We start from the raw sequence: 19905 nt of genomic DNA, 5'->3' as shown, positions 1-19905 counted from the left end.
TTCCTGTCTCTAAAACAAGCAAAATTCTGCTCAATTACTCTACTCACCCATGATCCCTTGGCGAATGTCTGTCTGAGTGGCTCCTCCAACTATATGTGATTAATTTGAGCAAAAGTGTTGTCAAGCTTAAGATGAACGACAATATTGCCAGTGTTAGACCTAAGAGTTCCGGAAGCTTTATAAAATAAGCTTCACAAAATTATCTTTAAAAAGCAAGCTTTGCAAAATTAAGCTGCAACTTGTGGTCAAAAGATGCCTACAACCAGACAAGCTTTTATGTTGACTCCTATATGGTATTAATAGGTCATGCCCTTGGATACGGCTTATTGAAATCACCTTTGGAACTTGTGGTTAAGGGATCCTGCAGCCAAAAAACAAATTCCTATGTGGGTTTGATGAGCTAGGCCTTTAGGTGTAGGTCATCAAGATAACCTCACCCACAGTCAAGCCAATAACCCATTTAGAGGGAAGTTACCTAGAAAACTAAAAAAACCGACAGTCAAGACAATGGGCCGTATAGAAGTAAGCTATCTCCTTGAGCATAATTTATAAACTAAAATAATAATTGGCTACAAAAACATAAGTAAGCATGAATTATACAGCCAAACCAATAACACTAAATTTGGCCTAACCTAATTGGTTGACCTGCTTAAAAGCATGGCAGGCAGATGAGATTAAATGTGTAGAATCTCAGGTGTGTGTGTGCGCGTCTTGGTCTAAGAAGTTATTCTCTTTGACCAGTCTGACCTGCACCCTCTGAACCGAGAGAACCTGAACTGCACCAACTATCTGCACCTGGCCAATGCAAAAAGCGGTCGACTAGAAGGTGATATATTCTCGGTAGGGTAAGGTTTTAAAGTGAAAAAGTCTGGCTGCATACAAAATAAGGTAACGGAGTAAAGTCTGGGTTGCTCGAGCTGTTTTAGTCTCAAGTTGTACTGACACTATAGTATTAAGAATGGTAGTGTTGGGATAATTTAATCTCGGATTATATTAATACTGCAGTATTAAAAATAGTAGTAAAAGTTTAATACTAGTGTTAAATTGTTAAGAAAATAGTAAAAAGTTGTTAATCAATTTACAGTATCTTTGTACGTATAGTTAGTAAGGGCAGAAATAAAACTTGTAAGGTTCAGAGTCACTAAGTAATAATAGCTTTGCATCAGTAAAAATTGGCAATGTCAAAAACATGCTTTTATAGTAATAAGTAGCTAATGCATAACGGTACTTGTGCTTGTTTGCAATATAATTTGTCATTTCTATTAATGCTTATTCAATGCTGGTCTTTAATTTTTCTTTTCCTATTCTGTCCGTGTTGCATTTATAGCCGTAAATCATTAAAAGCCTTTCTTGAGGAGTAATCAGTAGTTTTCATTTCTTTATATGGACACTACTTAACCTCATTACATCTGTATTGGGTGGTGGGAAGTAGTGATCACCCAAAGCCCCATTTGGCCCTGATATGTGTCCCCTTCTTCCTATATCTCTGCACTATAAACTGAGGATTGGTACATAACTCCTGAAAATAATATTGTTAAATTCATGTTATTTTTGGTGGTCTGACAAAAGCTGCAGTTTGTTTCTCACTCATATTATTTCAATTCAAAATCCAGAAAAAGAAGAGATGTAAACATTTGCAATATATTTAAAAGATCAAGATTAAAAAACACACATTGGAAAAGTGTTCTTTGCCTGTGTTATTAGCAACATCTCAGGTTATGAAAACTCAGCAGAACTTTAAATTCTAATGTACTTTACACCCTTTGAGCTAAATCGATGCCCTTACTCAGTCATTTCTGCCCTTGACATCAATGAGAGTTTTGCCTGAATAGGGCGTGAGTAAAAACTGACAAGGAACTTCCGGGTTTGGCCCTTTTTGTTTACTCTGTAGTTCATTGGGCTCAGTCAATTGAACTAGGCTGGTCAGGTTCACTTCCTGGTACTAGGCACTAGCATCCTGCTGTTATTTGGGCTAGTGATTTAACTTCTCACTCCTATTTTCAATGAACTGAAAGAATACACATGCAAACATTTCTATTGCTATTAGCTTTTGTAATTCTCCCACTTCTTCTAATCTTATTTTGGGGCCAGCCAAGGATTTTAAGTTAGAAAGTCTTTTCTCTCCACTGCAAGTCTGAATAGCCTTCAAGTTACAATTAGGGATGAAATTGTCCATACCCACTACTTGCTCAAAGGTACAATTGTTTGGAAAGTCTGAATAAAATCTTCCAATTATTTTAAAGCTAGGACATGGTTTAAAGTCTCCCCACTCTCTCCAAGGACAAAAGTCTTCACTTGCTCTGAGCACTTCACACGAGTTTCTAAATGAAGTCGATAAGCAGGGTTGGCCTTACCATGAAGCAAACTGAGGCGGCTGCCTCAGGTGCCAGATTGTGAGGGGGCGCCACTAGGACCGGAAGTATTAGAAAATGGTGTCTGCTGCTGGTGCATACGTATTTTCTCTGCTCTAGATGCACAGAGATGGTGGAGTGCTCTGCTGGAGGAAGGAGGGCACAAGAGATATAACAGGCAGGCAGGAGAAAAGGTGAGAGGGAATAACAGAAAGGAGCAGGAGCTTCAGGGAGAGAGAGGAGGAGGAGAAGCCTCTTATGTACCTCTCTAGCATCCGCAGAAGCCTGGACTGATTAACACCAGCTTCTCAGGTAGCTTCCTGTTTCCTGCTGCTTCCCTGAATCCATTTGAGGAGAACAGGCTGTCAACTGAAGTAGTCGGAGCCAGTTAGATCCTTCAGATGCTGACATCTTCTCTTACTCAGGCCCTGCTACCAGTCTTCTTATTTGTCCCCTTCAACTGAGTGTTGAGAGCCACTCTAGCTGGCACAGAACAGCAGTCATGAGCGAAAGAAGAAAATGCCCCTCTGGGGCAGCATTCAGAAAAAGAAAGAATGCAAAGGAAGCTTCTCTATCTAAGCAGGAGGGAGCTCTCCTGAGATACATAGACACAAATGTTTACTGTGAGCCTTCTGGCCCCAGTGAGGATGTGTGTGGTGAGGAGATGTCTGATCTTCCAGTTAGTCAGAGTGTAGGTGACCTGGCAGCTACTGCAGCATCCATATCTCCATCTCAAATGGATATAACCATGCACATTCCTGTAGAAAAGTGTAGATCAGAGAATAGTGTGGTGGAGGCACAAGAAACAGCTGCTGCTGAGTTTAGTTCCATAAGTCTAGATGATCCAGGACTGTGGACGCACTTGAGCAATAGCCTGATAGACTTCCTTGTACTGCGTGGGCCACAGCAAGTGAAAAACGTCTTGTTCCCCAAAGACAATGAAAATAGAAGTTTCCGTCCAACACATTACTTGTGTGAAACCCAGAATGTGCAGTGTGGAGGTGCCTGCTCGCCAAAGAACATATAGGAAGTGACAGTCTCTCAGTCTAAATGATGATTCACACATCCCAGAGAACACTGCATTTCAATGAACAGTGCAGTTGAGATCTGTAGCCTGGAGCTACCAAGGAGCTGCCAATACCCCCCAAAACTGAATGCAAGACTAGAGAATCTATATAGCCTGTAGACAATGGGTTTGAGGAAGTTCTCAGCTTGGGAACCATAGGCTATGTCCACACAGCCTGCAGCAGCGAGTATCGGACCCCGGGTCAACAACCTCAGGCTTGCACTACAGCACTAAAACCAGTTGTGTAGGTGTTGCAGCGCGGGCTGGAGCTTGGGCTCTGCAGCCTACCCCTACCCTAGTCTTCAGAGCCTGACCTGGAACACCTACACAGTTGTTTTTAGCACCACAGCACGAGTCCTGAGTAGACATACCCACAGCATACCAAGGAAAGGGGAAGGAAAGACATGCACTGTGATCAGAGCTGGGACTCAGACACTTCAAAATGTGAAGGTGTTTAGAGCCAGGGTTTTGATGTGATCCATTACACAGAGAAAGGCCACCTGCAAACTGAGAATCAGACCCCAGCCCCTCCTTCCCCCAGAGTTTAAGGGTGTGGGGAACTACTATTTAATTCACACCCATCTCTAATTATGATAACACAGTCTCTGGCTTTTAGAGGGGTTGCTCTAATGAGATAGTGATTTTTAGAAATGCGTCTGTGAATTAATTTAGTGCCAATAGAAGGCGTGCACTGACAGTGCTAGAGACTAATGTCCTTTGACATTCTGTCCACTATAGGGCAGTGATATACCCAGCACAGCAGACCTCCCAGCAGTCCCAGGTTTTATGGAACTGTCCCACTTTGACCCTCCAAAGCCTCTTGTCCTGTTTGAAGGGAGTTTGCCCTGGGCCCCCTATTTGAGAGGGCTCCCAAACAAGTGGCATTATGACCTGCTATGCAGGGTTGCAATGACACTTCAGGTTTGGCCCCTTTACTCCTCCAGACAGAGGGGGACGACAGGCCAAACCTGAGTGGTGCTGCAGCCTGCTTTAGCCATTGGAATATTGAGAGGTATGGCACAGTGTAAAACGCTTACCTACATGTTACAAACAGCGAGCTACAGATTAATGAGAGTCTTGGGAGGCAGCGTCTTGTGTTTACCAGCCAAATCTAAGACAGACCAGTAGTGAGTACTCCAGGGTTCTGTCCCTGCTCTGTCACTGATTCACTATGTGACCTGGGGAAAATCACTTAAGTGCTATGTGCCTCAGTTTCCCCACCTGTAAACCAGGGATAACAGCATTTACTTATCTCACAGGGTTGTTGTGAAGTGTAGTCAACCAACATTTGTATGATGTTTTGAGATCCTTGTAAAAAAGATGCTTTATACATGCAAAATATTAGTGCCTTTATGAACAAATATCCCTGGCTTGGCAGTCTCCCTTTAAATCAGAGATTGGGGCTTGAAGGTAGCAGCTCTGGTTCCTCCAATACAATTGGAGCTGACTTATGCACAGCTTCCTCTCTGTACAATGTCTGCAACTTTTTGGAGGCTAGTCCTCACTGGGTATAACTTCACCCTTCTGCCTTCTCTTTGATTGATCAGGCTTTCCCAAGCACAGTTTGCTTTGGAACCAGTGTAGGCCTGTGTAAATAATAGCTCTGTTTACAGAGGATATAAGTAAATTTACACTGCAGGGTTGAAAAGGCAAAGATTTTTTCCTAGGGGAGGAAACCTCTTTTCAGATAAGGAAACCTGTTAAAAGCTAGTCAGGTTGTTTGTCTACAAGTATTTGGTGGGTGTAAACACAAAGACGGGAGCAGAATGATTTGGAACGGCACAATTAGGAGAAATGGGATGAAAGGAACAAAGGAAATCTTATGTTCATTATCAGGAAGAGTATTTAATAGTGAGCTCTCTTAGAGTTAGCGCTGAGTGAAAATCAGAACTTCTGATATTTCAGCATCTGTTTTTGCCCCGATTCAGGATGAAAAAAGAAATATTGACATTACTCACAAAATGGAAAGTTCCAGAATATGTTGATTGTATTTTCATTCAAAGCAAAATATTTCAACATTTCTGAACTGAAATATTTCATTTTGATTTGTTGAGCCAAATCAAAGCAATTCACTTGGAATCATTTTGACGTTAAACTGCACCTGGTGCTGTAATGCCTTAATGGAGTTGTAGTTTGGATGCCTCTTGCCTTCATTCTGGACTCCCCAGCAGGGCCGGCTCCAGGCACCAGCTGAGCAAGCTCCTGCTTGGGGCGGCAGATTCAAGGGGGCGGCATTCTGCTCAAACCTAGGGCGGCACAGCTGTTTTTTTTCCCCCCTTCTCCAGCCGCCCTGTAGGGTTTTTGTTTTGTTTTTCCCCTGCTGTGCCAGCTGCGCCGTTGTTTCCTCCTCCCACTTTGCTGCTCCAGCCGCGCAGTTTTTGTGTTGTTCCCTCCCCTCCTTGCCACTGCAGCCGCACCGTGTTCCCCACCCTTTTGCTGCTCCAGTGGACCCGCCCCCCTCCTTTTTTTTTTTTTTTGCTTGAGGCGACAAAAAAGCCAGATCCGGCCCTGCTACCCAGCCAGACTGCATTTCCCATGATGCACCTGCAGTCATGGATTCCCATGGTGCATCAGATGGCTTGGTCAGAGAGCTGACTACAGTGCATCATGGAAGATGTAGTTTGGCTAAGGAACCCACCCGAGTGCAAAGAATCGGGCCATGGAGCACTGCAGTATCTAGAGAGATGCAGTTGAACTGACTCAAAATAAAATCTTTTGGTTCAGTTCAACAAGCCACAATGTTTCAACTTGAGTCAAATTGACTTGAAATGTCACTTAGGGCAGATTTCTCTGAACGTAAGACACTGTAAACCTCAGTGAGACCCTGTGTCTGAGCAGCCCAATCCTTTGGTGATGGTGGAAATCCAGACTTGGATTTTGTGGTTAGCCCTCATCTCTCTAATAATGTTCCCCAGAGTGGAACATCCCTGACTCTGGAGGAGGAGCAGACTATCAGAATCCTAACTGTGATCCTGGTCTGTCCTCTATAACAGGCTGAACAAAACCCCTGGATCCAAGCACCCATCAAGGCTCAGAACTGATCTGAATTATGTGGCTAGGAGCCATCTTTAGTATTAAAATATTTTCCCCCTTATTCCCTGCCCTCTGCTAAAATATATAGAGAGAGGGAACTCCCAGGCTGTTGAACAAATAGAGAAGATAATGAGAGCCAGAATCTACAGTGAGTCATCAGCCCAGGTTTTTTGTCTCCTCCCAGCTTCTCCTTACTCTTGTCTTGAGTACATATTTGCACTTGCGTTGTGCCTCCTCCCTCCAAAGGTGCTGGACTGTGTAATGTGTTCACTCGCTCCACCCCACCTGGCCACTCACTTATATTCCTCCCCTTTTGTTCCGAGGTAGGAGCTGTCCTGTCCTCACACAACACCCTGCTGGAGGCAAACAGTGATGGCAGGAGTTGCAGCTAAGTTGTCCAAAGAGAGAGCTGTATTAGAAGGGCTTGGCTCCAATGGGAAGGCAGTGAAGTATTTAAATCAGGATTATGAGGCTCTCAGGCAGCAGTGCTTGCAGTCTGGCACTCTGTTTAAGGATGAAGAATTCCCAGCCGGTCCTTCTGCCCTGGGCTATAGGGACTTGGGGCCCTATTCCCCTAAAACGCAGGGTATTGTCTGGAAGCGACCCACGGTAAGAGAGCTTCATCGTTAAATGTTTTACTAGATTCAGATCAAATCAGATTCAACTGGAACTTTCACTCCAAAATCCAGACTGAATCTGAGCTGGAACTTTCTTGAAGTCTAGAAAAGACATAGATTATCCTTTCCTTTCATTCTTTGCCACCTTTCCTCATCTCCCCTGTTTTAACTAGAACTGAAAGTAATGGAGTATCATAAAAAAGGCTGCTGTCCAATTTCAAGCCCTTTGGGATGTGAGAAGCCCCAGAAATGTAGAGGGAGAGACTGTTCTCATAAGATTTCCAGTAGCACTCTGCAGATATGAGAGGTTTCAGTACAATTGAGAAAAGCATCTGAACTTTTGATGCTTATCCAAATGGAACTTTCAAACCTCCTGGGAATTACTTGTCACTAGTTAAAGCTTATTACTGGCGTCATGTGTTTCCCAGTATCACTCCAGAATAATTAGGCTTGTACTAAAATAAAAGTTTTAAAAACTCCAACCCCAAAAACACCATAATTTGAAGTGCTGGTTTAAATGTTTTGAATGAAATTTGTTTTTAATTTTAAAAAATGAGCTTTTTCATGAAAAAATTAGTATTGTTGATGAAAATGAAAAATGTATGGGTTTGGGCTTTTTTTGTTTGTTTTTTGTTTATTGGGTTTCCTTTTTTCCTTTGTTTCTCTCCATTTCCCTCTCCTTTTTTCCTTCAGTGAGAAAAGGAAAAAAGAATGTGTGTGTGTGTGTGTGTGGGGGGGGGGAGTGAAACTGTAAAATTGAGCACAAACCTCCTCCAAGACAAAAAAAATTCAAAAAGAAAATTTTCAAAATAAAAATGTTGCAAAAATTTTCAAATGAATGAAAAATTGAAAGCCTGAGCTCTGGGATCTGTCCCCCTCACAGAGCCCAGGCTCCAGCCCATGCCTGAACATCCACACGGCAATTAAACAGCCGCTTAGCTAAGCCCTGCAAGCCCAAGTCAGCTGGCACCGGCCTCTGCGGGTTTTTAATTGCAGAGTAGACATACCCTGAAAATGAGTCACACTGGGCTCTTTTGTCACTAGGTGCTGCTGCAGCAGAGATCTGCAGTACGTGGGCGGTTGAGAGGGGGTTGCTCAGCGCCCCAGCCCCCTTCCTACACCCTACCCACACAGAGAATAGGATACCGTGGGCAGGGAAGGTTGCTCGACAATGGGCCAAAAGCAGGCATAAGCAAAGCAGGCAGCACCTCAGAGAGCTTTATCTCATGCAAGGTTAGACTCACCAGCTGACCCACCTTCCTCTCCAGCAGCGGGACTAAAGGGAGAGCCAGCTCATGGACTAGTTGTCCTCTCTTGCTGGGGCAGCATAAATCATAAGGCCCACCCTGGCTCCCCCAGCATCCAAAGATGTGTATTCTGAAGCAAGCTGTCTGGCAACAGGGCCCAGCTCCCACTGGGAAAGAATCTCAGCTTCTCTCTTAACACCTGCACCCCAATAACTCTTCTATATGCTGCTTATCAACGGGGCTGGCCCACAACATTTTGGCACCTGAAGCAGGGAGCTCAAATGACACCTCCATGCCCTTTTGCTTAGGCAAAACTTTGAAAGGTCTCAGTTCTGCCTTCTTCCTGTTCTGCTCCTCTCATGGTACTGCTCTGCTACCTACCCCGGTAAAGGAGAACTAACAACTTAAAATGCCTTCTTCAAAAATGTTAAGTAGCACTTAACTTTCAAACACCTGAACAGCAAACATAACTTTTCTTGTCTGCATAGTAAACACTGGCATTTTTATCTGTTTGAATAATCAAAGTGGTGCTTTCCGTGCCTTCTTGGTTGCAAAGATTTGAACTGCTTCCTGAAGGTTCACAGTCTGGACCAGCTCACACTCTACTGAGATGGTTGCAAGGCCAACCAGCCTCTCCTGTGTCATTGTGGAGCATAGATGTATTTTTATTAACTTCAGCTTGGAGAAGCTGTTTTCTCCACTGGCAACAGTTACAGGAAGTGTTAGAAGTATGCACAGGGCAACAAAAGCATTTGGAAAGAGGGTGGTCATCTTATTTGCGCACACATATTCCAGAACAGCCTTTGGAGTTGATCCTGCTGAAATGTATCTTGAAAGGGCTTTCAATTCATCACCTAAATCACTCGCATCAATATCGCGCATGTCATAATGTGTCAACACTGTCCCTAGTGCCCTGCATTGCTGGTGTAGGTCTTCTTCAGGAATAGTGAGGAGTTTTGGAATATCATACAACATCCCAAATATACTGCTGTGTTCCTTAAGCTCCATGAAACTTTCTTCAACTGACTGTATTGCACAAACTAGCACCTGGTTAAATAATTCAACTTTGAATTGTTGTTTACGGTATCTTATGGGATTATCCCGTGCCTCATAATCAAAATGTCTTCTTCAGCGACTCTTGTATTCTTGAATGGGTGGGAAAATAGCTTCAGTGTGAAGTTCCTCTGCCAACTTCTGTGCACTCTTCAGAACGTTTTGAAATCCCTCATCTGACTGCTAAGACTGTAGGTATGACTTTGCTTTGTCCAGTTGTTCCATTGCTCCACATATGTCAAGGTCAACACCTTGCAGTCTCTTGCTTACAACACTTATTTCAAACAGTATGTCATGCCACAACACTAAGCCATATAGGAATTTGAAGTTCTGGTGATTCCATTTCCCTCTCCCATGAACAGTTCCTGTCATAGCATTATCCTCCATAATGGCAACTATGGCATCATCTATCTTCCCAATTTGGTGTTTGATAGGCCTTATTGCCTCCTCTCGACTTTCCCATAGTGTGGAACTCAGTGGTTTGAGCGTCAGAGAGGATGTTTCCAGATGTTGCTTCAAAATTTGCCATCGATGAGTTGATGCAGAGAAAAGTACATAGATGCTTCGAATTACATTAAAAAATTCAGCAGCCTCACTAGAAGCTGATGCTGCATCACTAACCACCAAGTTCAATGAATTAGAACTGCATGGGACAAAAAAAGCTCAAGGGTTTAACTCTCTGATCCGTGTCTGCACTCCTCTGTTCTTTCCTCTCATGTTGGTACCATTATCGTAGCCCTGATGTCTCATGTCAGCTATCGCAATTCCCGTATCTTCCAGCTTTTTAAGGGTATGTCTATGCTACAGAATTAGGTCAAATTTATAGAAGTCGATTTTTTAGGAAGCGATTTTATACAGTCGATTGTGTGTGTCCCCACTATCTGCATTAAGTCGTTGGAGTGCGTCCACAGTACCGAGGCTAGCGTCAACTTTCAGAGTGTTGCGCTGTGGGTAGCTATCCCACAGTTCCTGCAGTCTTCGCCACCCATTGGAATTCTGGGTTGAGCTCCCACTGTCTGATGGGGCAAAAACATTGTTGCAGGTGGTTTTGGGTACATGTTATCAGTCAGCCCTCCCTCTGTGAGAGCGACGGCAGACAATCATTTTGCGCCTTTTTTCTGCGCAGACGCCATACCATGGCAAATGTGCAGCCCGTTCAGCTCAGCTGCTGTTGTTGTGTCCTGGGTGCTGCTGGCAGCAGACGGTATAATAGGGCTGCAAACCATTGTCATGCTTCCGCTGCCACTCTGCTCTCCTGCTCCGGCAGCTGACAGTACAATAGGGCTGAAAACCATCATCACTTCTGCTGCCACTCTGCTCTGGCAGCTGACGGTACAATAGGGCTGAAAACCATCATCACGCTTCTGCTGCGTCTCTGCTCTCTTGCTCACGCTATGCCACAGCAAGCCTGGAGCCCGCTCAGATCACTGCGGCAGTTATGAGCACTGTAAACACCTAATGCATTATTCTGCAGTATATGCAGCACCAGAACCTGCAAAAGCAGGTGAGGAGGCAACAGCAGCGCGGTGACAAGAGTGATGAGGACATGGACACAGACTTCTCTCAAAGCACGGGCCCCGGCAATGTGCACATCATGGTGGTAATGGGGCAGGTTCATCGACGGAACACCGATTCTGGAAACAGGAAACAAGCACAGACTGGTGGAACTGCATAGTGTTGCAGGTCTGGGATGATTCCCAGTGGCTGCGAAACTTTCTTATGTGTAAGGCCACTTTCATGCAACTTTGTGACTTGCTTTCCCCTGCCCTGAAGTGCAAAAATACCAAGATGAGAGCAGCCTTCACAGTTCACAAGTGAATGGTGATAGCCCTCTGGAAGCTTGCAACGCCATACAGCTACTGGTCAGTCGGGCATCAATTTGGAGTGGGCAAATCTACTGTGGGGGCTGCTGTGATCCAAATAGCCAACACAATCACTGAGCTGCTGCTATCAAGGGTAGTGACTCTGGGAAATGTGCAGGTCATAGTGGATGGCTTTGCTGCAATGGGATTCCCTAACTGTGGTGGGGCAATAGATGGAACCCATATCCCTATCTTGGGACTGGAGCCCAAGGCAGACAATACATAAACTGAAAGGAGTTCTTTTCAATGGTGCTGCAAGCACTGGTGGATCACAAGAGACGTTTCACCAACATCAACGTGGGATGGCCAGGAAAGGTACATGATGATTGCATCTTCAGGAACTCTGGTCTGTCTGAACAGTTGCAGCAAGGGACTTACTTTCCAAACCAGAAAATAACCGTTGAGGATGTTGAAATGCCTATAGTTATCCTTGGGGACCCAGCCTACCCCTTAATGCCATGGCTCATGAAGCCATACATAGGCACCCTGGACAGTAGTCTGGAGCTGTTCAACTGTAGGCTGAGCAAGTGCAGAATGGTGGTAGAATGTGTCTTTGGACGTTTAAAAGCACGCTGGCACAGTTTACTGACTTGGCTAGACCTCGGCGAAACCAACATTCCCATTGTTATTAGTGCTTGCTGTGTGTGTCACAATATCTGTGAGAGTAAGGGAGAGATGTTTATGGCAAGGTGGAAGGTTGAGGCAAATCACCTGGCTGCTGATTACATGCAGCCCAACACCACGGCGGTTAGAAGAGCACTATAGGGTATGCTGCGCATCAGAGAAGCGATGGCCAATACCATCGAATTGCGTCCACACTACCCCCAAATTCGTCCTGGTGATGTAGATTTCAGCACTAATCCCCTCGTCAGGGAGGAGTACTGAATTTGGTTTTAAGAGCCCTTTAAGTCGACAAAAATGGCTTGTCGTGTGAATGAGTGCAGGATTAAATTGATCTAACGCTGCTAAATTCGACCTTAACTCATAGTGTAGACCAGGGCTAAGAAGCACATTTGTCATACCAGCTCCTGTAGTATCAGCAATGTCAATAAATTCTAGAAAATGCTGTCTGACAGTCACCATTGCAGGGACATTTTCATTAGGTTCTGTTGTTGTTACAAAACACACCATTAAAGTAATTTGTTCGGTATGGCTGATGTCAGGTATACAGTCCAGAATAACAGAGTAATATCTTGCTGATTTCAGATCTGCCACAATCTTCTGTTTGACTTTTGTTGCCAGTAATTGTATGATCTCATTTTGAAGTGTTTTTCCAAGGTAGTGGTGTGTGTACATTTCTTTGCTGTGACTCTTCTTAGATATTCCTGGAGTACAGCATCAAACTCAGCCATCAGCTCCACAATTTTAAGGACATTTACATTGTTTGGCACATACAGCTGATCTGAAGTGCCATGCAGTGCTAGGTTTTGGGTAGCAAGCATTCTCACAATGGCAATGAGCCTTTTCAGAACGTTTTGCCAGTAAAGAGACTCTGATGCAATCTTCCCTTGATACTGATCATCTGTGGTGGCCTTTAACCTTAGTCTCATCTCAAGCTCTTTCCACCTATGGAATGCTCTCTGGTGATTTGCTGCCTTCTCCTGGCATGCCAGATTTCTAGCCAGATTTTTCCAGTCCTTTGTTCCTGTGGAACCCGATGTGGCTGGAACATTAGACTGGAAAAGTTTGCAACAAAAACAGTATGCAGCATTCTGGGTTTTTGAGTACATAAGCCATGGCCTCTCCACTTTGTCACCATTGGGGATTTCACACCAGTAATGCATTGGATGGAAACTTCTATTTTCATTGTCTTTGGGGAACATGACGTTTTTCACTTGTTGTGGCCCATGCAGTACAAGGAAGTCCCTCAGGCTACTGCTTAAGTGGGTCCATAGTCCTGGATCACCTAAACTTAAGGAACTAAACTCAGCAGCAGTTGTTTCTTGCGCCTTCACCACACTGTTCTCTGATCTACACTTTTCTACAGGAATGTGCATGGTTACATCCATTTTAGATGGAGATATGGATGCTGAAGTAGCTGCCAGGTCACCTGCTCTCTGACTAATTGGAAGATCAGACATCTCCTCACCACACACATCCTCACTGGGGCCGGAAGACTCACTGTGAACATTTGTGTCTATGTATCTCAGGAGAGCTCCTTCCTGCTTAGATAGAAAAGCTGCTTTTGCTTTCTTTCTTTCTTCTGAATGCTGCCCCAGAGGGGCATTTTCTTCTTTCACTCATGACTGCTGTTCTGTGCCAGCTATTGTGGCTCTCAACACTCAGTTGAAGGGGACAAATAAGCAGGCTGGTAGCAGGGCCTGAGTCAGAGAAGATATCAGCATTTTAAGGGCCTAACTGGCTCCGACTACTTCAGTTAAATGCCTGTTCTCCTCAGGTGGGTTCAGGGAAGCAGCAGGAAACAGGAAGCTACCTGAGAAGCTAGTGTTAATTAATCCAGGCTCCTGGGGGTGCTAGAGAGATACATAAGAGGCTTCTCCTCTCTCTCCCTGAAGCTTCTGCTGCTTTCTGTTATTCTCTCTCACCTTTTCTCTTGCCTGCCTGTTATGTCTCTTGTGCCCTCCTTCCTCCAGCACAGCACTCCACCATCTCTGTGCATCTAGCGCAGAGAAAATACATATGCACCAGCAGCAGACACCATTTTCTATGCTCTCAGTCCTGGCACCTGAGGCGGCCGCCTCAGTTTGCCTCATGGTAAGACCAACCCTGCTTATCGACTTCATTTAGAAACTCGTGTGAAGTGCTCAGAGCAAGCGAAGATTTTTGTCCTTGGAGAGAGTGGGAGACTTTAAACCATGTCCTAGCTTTAAAATAATTGGAAGATTTTATTCAGACTTTCCAAACAATTGCACCTTTGAGCAAGTAGTGGGTATGGACAATTTCATCCTTAATTGTAACTTGAGGGCTATTCAGACTTGCAGTGGAGAGAAAAGACTTTCTAACTTAAAATAAGATTAGAAGAAGTGGGAGAATTACAAAAGCTAATAGCAATAGAAATGTTTGCAGGTGTATCTTTCAGTTCATTGAAAATAGGAGTGAGAAGTTCAAACACTAGCCCAGATAACAGCAGGATGCTAGTGCCTGAGAACCAGGAAGTGAACCTGGCCAACCTAGTTCAATTGACTGAGCCCAATGAACTACAGAGTAAACAAAAAGGGCCAAACCCGGAAGTTCCTTGTCAGTTTTTACTCACACCTTATTCAGGCAAAACTCTCGTTGATGTCAAGGGCAGAAATGACTGAGTAAGGGCATCGATTTAGCTCAAAGGGTGTAAAGTACATTAAAATTTAAAGTTCTGCTGAGTTTTCATAACCTGAGATGTTGCTAATAACACAGGCAAAGAACACTTTTCCAATGTGTGTTTTTTAATCTTGATCTTTTAATATATTGCAAATGTTTATATCTATTCTTTTTCTGCATTTTGAATTGAAATAATATGAGTGAGAAACAAACTGCAGCTTTTGTCAGACTACCAAAAATAACATGAATTTAACAACATTATTTTCAGGAGTTATGTACCAGTCCTCAGTTTATAGTTGGAGGAGCCACTCGGACAGACATTCGCCAAGGGACTCTGGGTGAGTAGAGTAACTGAGCAGAATTTTGCTTGTTTTAGAGACAGGAAAATACCTTTTGTTATTTGAAAAGCCATGTAACACCCTAGCTACGTGTATTCCATTCTGCACTACACAGAAGTTAAAGGGTGAGAACGTACTACTTCTACCAGCTAATGGAATTACTCCTTTAGATCAAATAATTGAAATCTGTGCTGAAGGTCTTAGATTCAAACCCTGCTGATGATCCACAGGAGGGGTTTTTATATCATTTCCCCCTAAACTCACACATATATGCACATAACAGCATACATAATGCTCATTCATTCTTATTTAGATAGCAAGTTTGAAGTTCAGCTATTTCTGAGTTATCACTTAAAAAAAGTAAGAATTTTTTATACTAGGGAAAAATATGTACTTGTAGGATTTTTTTTAACCCTGTGATAACTTTACAATAAAAATGTGTTTGGGTCTTTTTTAAAAACCGTGTCATATCTTTAAAATAATTGGGGATTTTATTCAGACTTTCCAAATAATTTCACCTTAGAGTAGATAATGAGCATGGACAGTTTCATCCCAGAAGCTCAATATTTCCAGGAGGTCTGAGTGTATGAGAACAAGGGGTTAAAATGGAAATTGTTTTACAACCTTAACAACAGTGGTCAGTGCTATTATCTGCCATATCAACATACGGGCAGGACAATCCATCTGGTCATGGCCATGAGTTAGGAACGTTGACCACATCGTTCAGAAATTAATGGAGCACGTCGGCTCAGCAGAGTCATCCTTAACAAGTAATTTGTTCCAATTTCATGTTGAACATTCTATTTCTACAGCATTTGGTGCAGAACAGTGAGCAAATAATGGAGAAATAAAGGGGAGACCTTACACCAGGCACACAGTTTAAATATAGCAGGGCAAGGTGACACCAAACATTTCTCCCTGAATTGCAGAGCAACATTGATTAATGTTTGGAAGACGTTTTATCATCCATCATAGCAAAGCTGACTCTTCCTTACCTGCTTTTTGAATGCTGCTTTACATAAAACTTTAATAGGGGCTTTAACTAATTTTTTTAATTCCTTTTTAAGGCCTTATTCTAACCCAACACATGCCTTCTTTCTTTGCTACCCAGTTGGTAAGATCCATCCTTGGAAAACAGGAGTAGCAGCATTACAGGCTCTCCTGCCAACACACACAGCCTAAAATTCTGAAAGCCCTGTAATAAGAACTTAATAGATTAGTTACATTGCGTCTGAGCTCCCTCCCCTCCAAGGTGCTTACTGCAGTGGTTCTAACCATACCTCAGTCTCATCAATTGTGCAAATAAGATTCATGCCATTTCTGCAAGTCATTGACAGTAAATGACACAATTGCTGTCCCAGTAAACACAGCTCCATTAAAGCAATTCCTAGAAAATCCCTCTGTGTGTGTGTTCCAATTGCAAAAAATAAGAGGCATGATCATATACTTGTGCCAGAATATTTACTCACTTAACACTGGATCAGGGCGTAGGAGATCACTTACTGCATTTTCAGAGGGTTGTTCAGTAAGAATAGTAAAGGCTCCATTTCTTGTCAGCATCACAGTCCATGAAGCTTCTGTAATGGATGTGGATTTTTTACACGCCCAGAATACAAACCTCTTTTCCATGGCAGCTTACAAGCTAAGCGACTAGAGCATACTTCAGCCTTGTCTAGTCTGACATACAAACATAACAAACATCGTTTTAGTTAATGCCATAAAAATAATGCAGGATCCCTTAGGGCCAGTTGTTCCAGCTCCTTCTTTACCTTCTTCATTTCAGCCTCCGCGTGGAAGTCTGACAGCCTTGCGGCATTTTGTAAACAGAGACTTTCACCGTGGACTAATGCCAAATTAAATCATATAGCAGGAATAATAAACTAGGGACAGGGCCAGCTCTACAGTTTTTGCCGCCCCAAGCAGGGCGCCGAATTGCTACCATGGGCGGCGGGGTCAGTCCGTGTGCCCTTAGGGCGGCAGGCGCATTTCCGGAGGTGGCAATTTGGTGGCAGCTCCTATGTTTAGCTGAAGCTGCCCCGGACAGCTAAACATAGAAGCTGCCGCCGAATTGCCTTCACTGTGGAAATGCGCCTGCTGCCCTAAGGGCACACGAACTGCCCCTGCCCTCCACGGCGGCAATTCGGTGCCCTGCTTGGGGGCAAAACAACAGTTATTGCCGACCCTTGCAGATTGCCGCCCCAAGCACCAGCTTGGACTGCTGGTGCCTGGAGTCGGCCCTGACTAAAGGGTGGGGCATGTTTCTGAGATTTCCTAACAGAGTCCTGTGGGCAGAACCCCAAAGCCCTGGAGCTGATCACCCCATAACTTTTGGGGAGGTTCTTGAAATCGGAATCAAAATTGTCTGGCATGAGCCCATCTCTCAGAACAATCCTTTTTGTCTCGTGGGAAGGGTAGAAAATCACGCTGATAATATAATGATGGCTGGCTTGCATCTCTGAATAGAATCACTTCTATCAACTTCACAGTACTCTGTCCCTTCATAAAAATACATGCATATATACAGTAACTTCTCACTTAAAGTTGTCCTGGTTAACGTTGTTTTGTTGTTATGTTGCTGATCAATTAGGGAACATGCTCATATAAAGTTGTGCAATGCTCCACTATTACGTTGTTTGGCTGCCAGCTTTCTCCACAGCTGGCAGCCTCCCTGTGCCCTCCCCCCTCACAGTGCTTCCTGCCTGCCGGCAGACCCCTCAGATCAGCACCTTCCCCCTCCTCCCCCTGTCTCCTGCCTATGGAAATCAGCTGGCTTGCAGAGTTCAGAAGGGAGTGAGGAGGAGTGAGGATGCAGTGTGCGAAGTAAAGAGGGAGGAGGTGGGGGGGGAGAAGAGCTGGGTCAAGGGTGGGGGTCTGGGGGAAGGGGTGGAGTGGATGGGCCAAAGGTTGAGCCCCCTGCACCTGGCAAAGTCAGTGCATGTGCTTGCAAGAACAGCAAGAGGAGCAGCCGGACAATCCGTCCTCTTCCACACTCTGACTCCACCACCTCAAGCTTCAGACTCAGCAGTGATAATTGCAGCATAAAATTGTTTCTTTAAAATTGTTTCAAACTTATTCCTGTATTAAATTGCTTGTTTAAAATGTATATAATGCTGTTTGTCTGGCAAAAAAATATTTCTCTGGAACCTAACCCGCCCATTTATATTAATTCTTCTGGGGAAATTGGATTTGCTAAACATCATTTCACTTAAAGTTGCATTTTTCAGGAACATAACTACAACGTTAAGTGAGGTGTTACCGTAAATAAAATCAACTTGAGTTAGGAGCATAACCAGGGAGCATATCTTTTAATGTGCAGGTGGTAGTTGCTTAACACCACTGGGCCTTTTTGTTATTTAATCTAATAGCTTGAATATCAAAGTGCTGATTATTAAGTGCTGCGTGTAAAACGCGTTTATTGAAACAAACCCTGGTTACATATTTACATGTCAACTCTGTGACCCACTGACTAGTCCTTTAGGGGAATAAACCCCATTTTTTATATTTCTTTGTGACATGTTTTGCCTTTAAAAAGAACACCACAGGTCTGGGCTTATAGGAACAAAAGCAGGAAATTCAGAGTTACAGTCTCACTCCATTAAACTTTATTTCTTTGACAACAGCGTAAGTTAGATGAAAATCAGCGTGGCGAGTTTGATGGGAATTTGAAAGACTGGAAATATTTTAAATGCTCTCTTTGAACCATTTCTTTTTGATGGCCTTGTTACAACTTAAAATGCAGAGTCACACACAGTCTATTATTTAAAGGTGACCTGTGAAGTTTCCTTACAGCAATCCAAATAAGTTAACCCCAAAATTATTTGGTGAAGGCCTCAAATAGCAAGTGGCAGAGATTTTTTTAAAATAAATATTATTTTACATCCATGGGGATAAGAAATACACTTAAAGTAGCTTTCCAGATCCATGCCATTTGCATTTATAAAGTGCTGTTCATCTTGAAGGCTCCTGAAGCACTGTACATGCTTTAGAAACAGAGGGCCAGATCTTCTGCCAGTGTGCACGGGTGTCATTTCATTGAAGCCAATGGAGCTATGCCTATTTACACCTGTTGAAGATCTGTCCCATACACATGCTCTCTCTATGTGTAACAATTATATATGCATAGCTAAAATGCCCATTCAGGCAAAAACCTAGCTGTGAGAGATGTCTTCTAGTAAAGCTGGATCTGAACTGTACTCAGTATATTTGGGGATTCTTTTTGGCCTCTTAACACAGGAGTTTGCTTAATACTAGTGGTTTCTGTGACTGGTTTCATTGTATAATATGTTTACCCTCAGAAAGCCCATCTCCATAGGCTGTGGGGTTTCTGATAGCTGCTATATCACAGACTGATGCATTCTGGGGATCAGGGGATCTGAGGCCAACTAGATAGCCTTTGAGGAACGTAAAAGCCTATTTCTTTGTTGAATGTCCCTTTGCACTGCTTCTATTTGCAGCATTTAACATACGATTGTAGAGTTTAACTCATTTTAGTACAAAACTTCAAGAGGCCTCCTTTAAAAGTAGTAAACTTGTTGACCTAATATATTGTAATCCACTGCACTGCAGAAGTCAGGTAGTCTAGTCTGTGTGCTGTGAGCTCCGTGGCAAGTGCTGGCAGCGAAGGGTAGAACTGAGAGTCAAGTCTGGGTAGAGGGAAGATGTTGAAGGAAAGGATCTCAGGATGGGAACTAAGAGAATGAGAGTATTTTGCCTGGGATCTATTCTGAGCTTAAGAGCTTGCTGAAATAGCAGGAAATATTTAATGCAGAGACACCTCTGAGCTGCAAAATTTAGATCTGGGGGCTCAAAAACTCTAAATTTGGGGAGTTTCTTTCTTCTCTCTCTCTCTCTCTCTCTCCTCCTGCGCCCCACCCTCCCGTCCAATCTGGGTTTTCAGTTTTGGTCCATCTCTGCTTGACTAGATTATTGATTAGAGATCTAAATTCTTACCAGTTTAGACACTTAGCATTAGTGAAAGAAGCCTCTGTGTGGATTTTATTTATAGTCACCATGAGTGCAGTGCAGGTGAGCAAATATATAATTATACAGGAATCTGAGTCAGAGTTCCAAGATTAAC

General features: G+C 43.6%; 1 protein-coding gene across 1 annotated transcript in view; it reads left to right on the top strand.

The window, feature by feature from the left end:
- Positions 1-6798: 6798 nt before the first annotated feature.
- LOC127048699 (calpain-8-like) overlaps positions 6799-19905 on the top strand; it is a 46890-nt gene continuing 33783 nt past the window's right edge. Inside the window, exons 1-2 of the mRNA XM_050948528.1 lie at positions 6799-7059; positions 14759-14828. Coding sequence (XP_050804485.1) covers positions 6823-7059; positions 14759-14828 — 307 coding nt within the window. The 5' untranslated portion in view covers positions 6799-6822. The remainder of the gene's footprint in view (positions 7060-14758; positions 14829-19905) is intronic.

This window comes from Gopherus flavomarginatus, chromosome 4 (genome assembly GCF_025201925.1).
Source record: "Gopherus flavomarginatus isolate rGopFla2 chromosome 4, rGopFla2.mat.asm, whole genome shotgun sequence".
Taxonomy (NCBI): Eukaryota; Metazoa; Chordata; order Testudines; family Testudinidae; genus Gopherus; species Gopherus flavomarginatus.
This window is presented reverse-complemented; position numbering and strand designations above follow the sequence as displayed.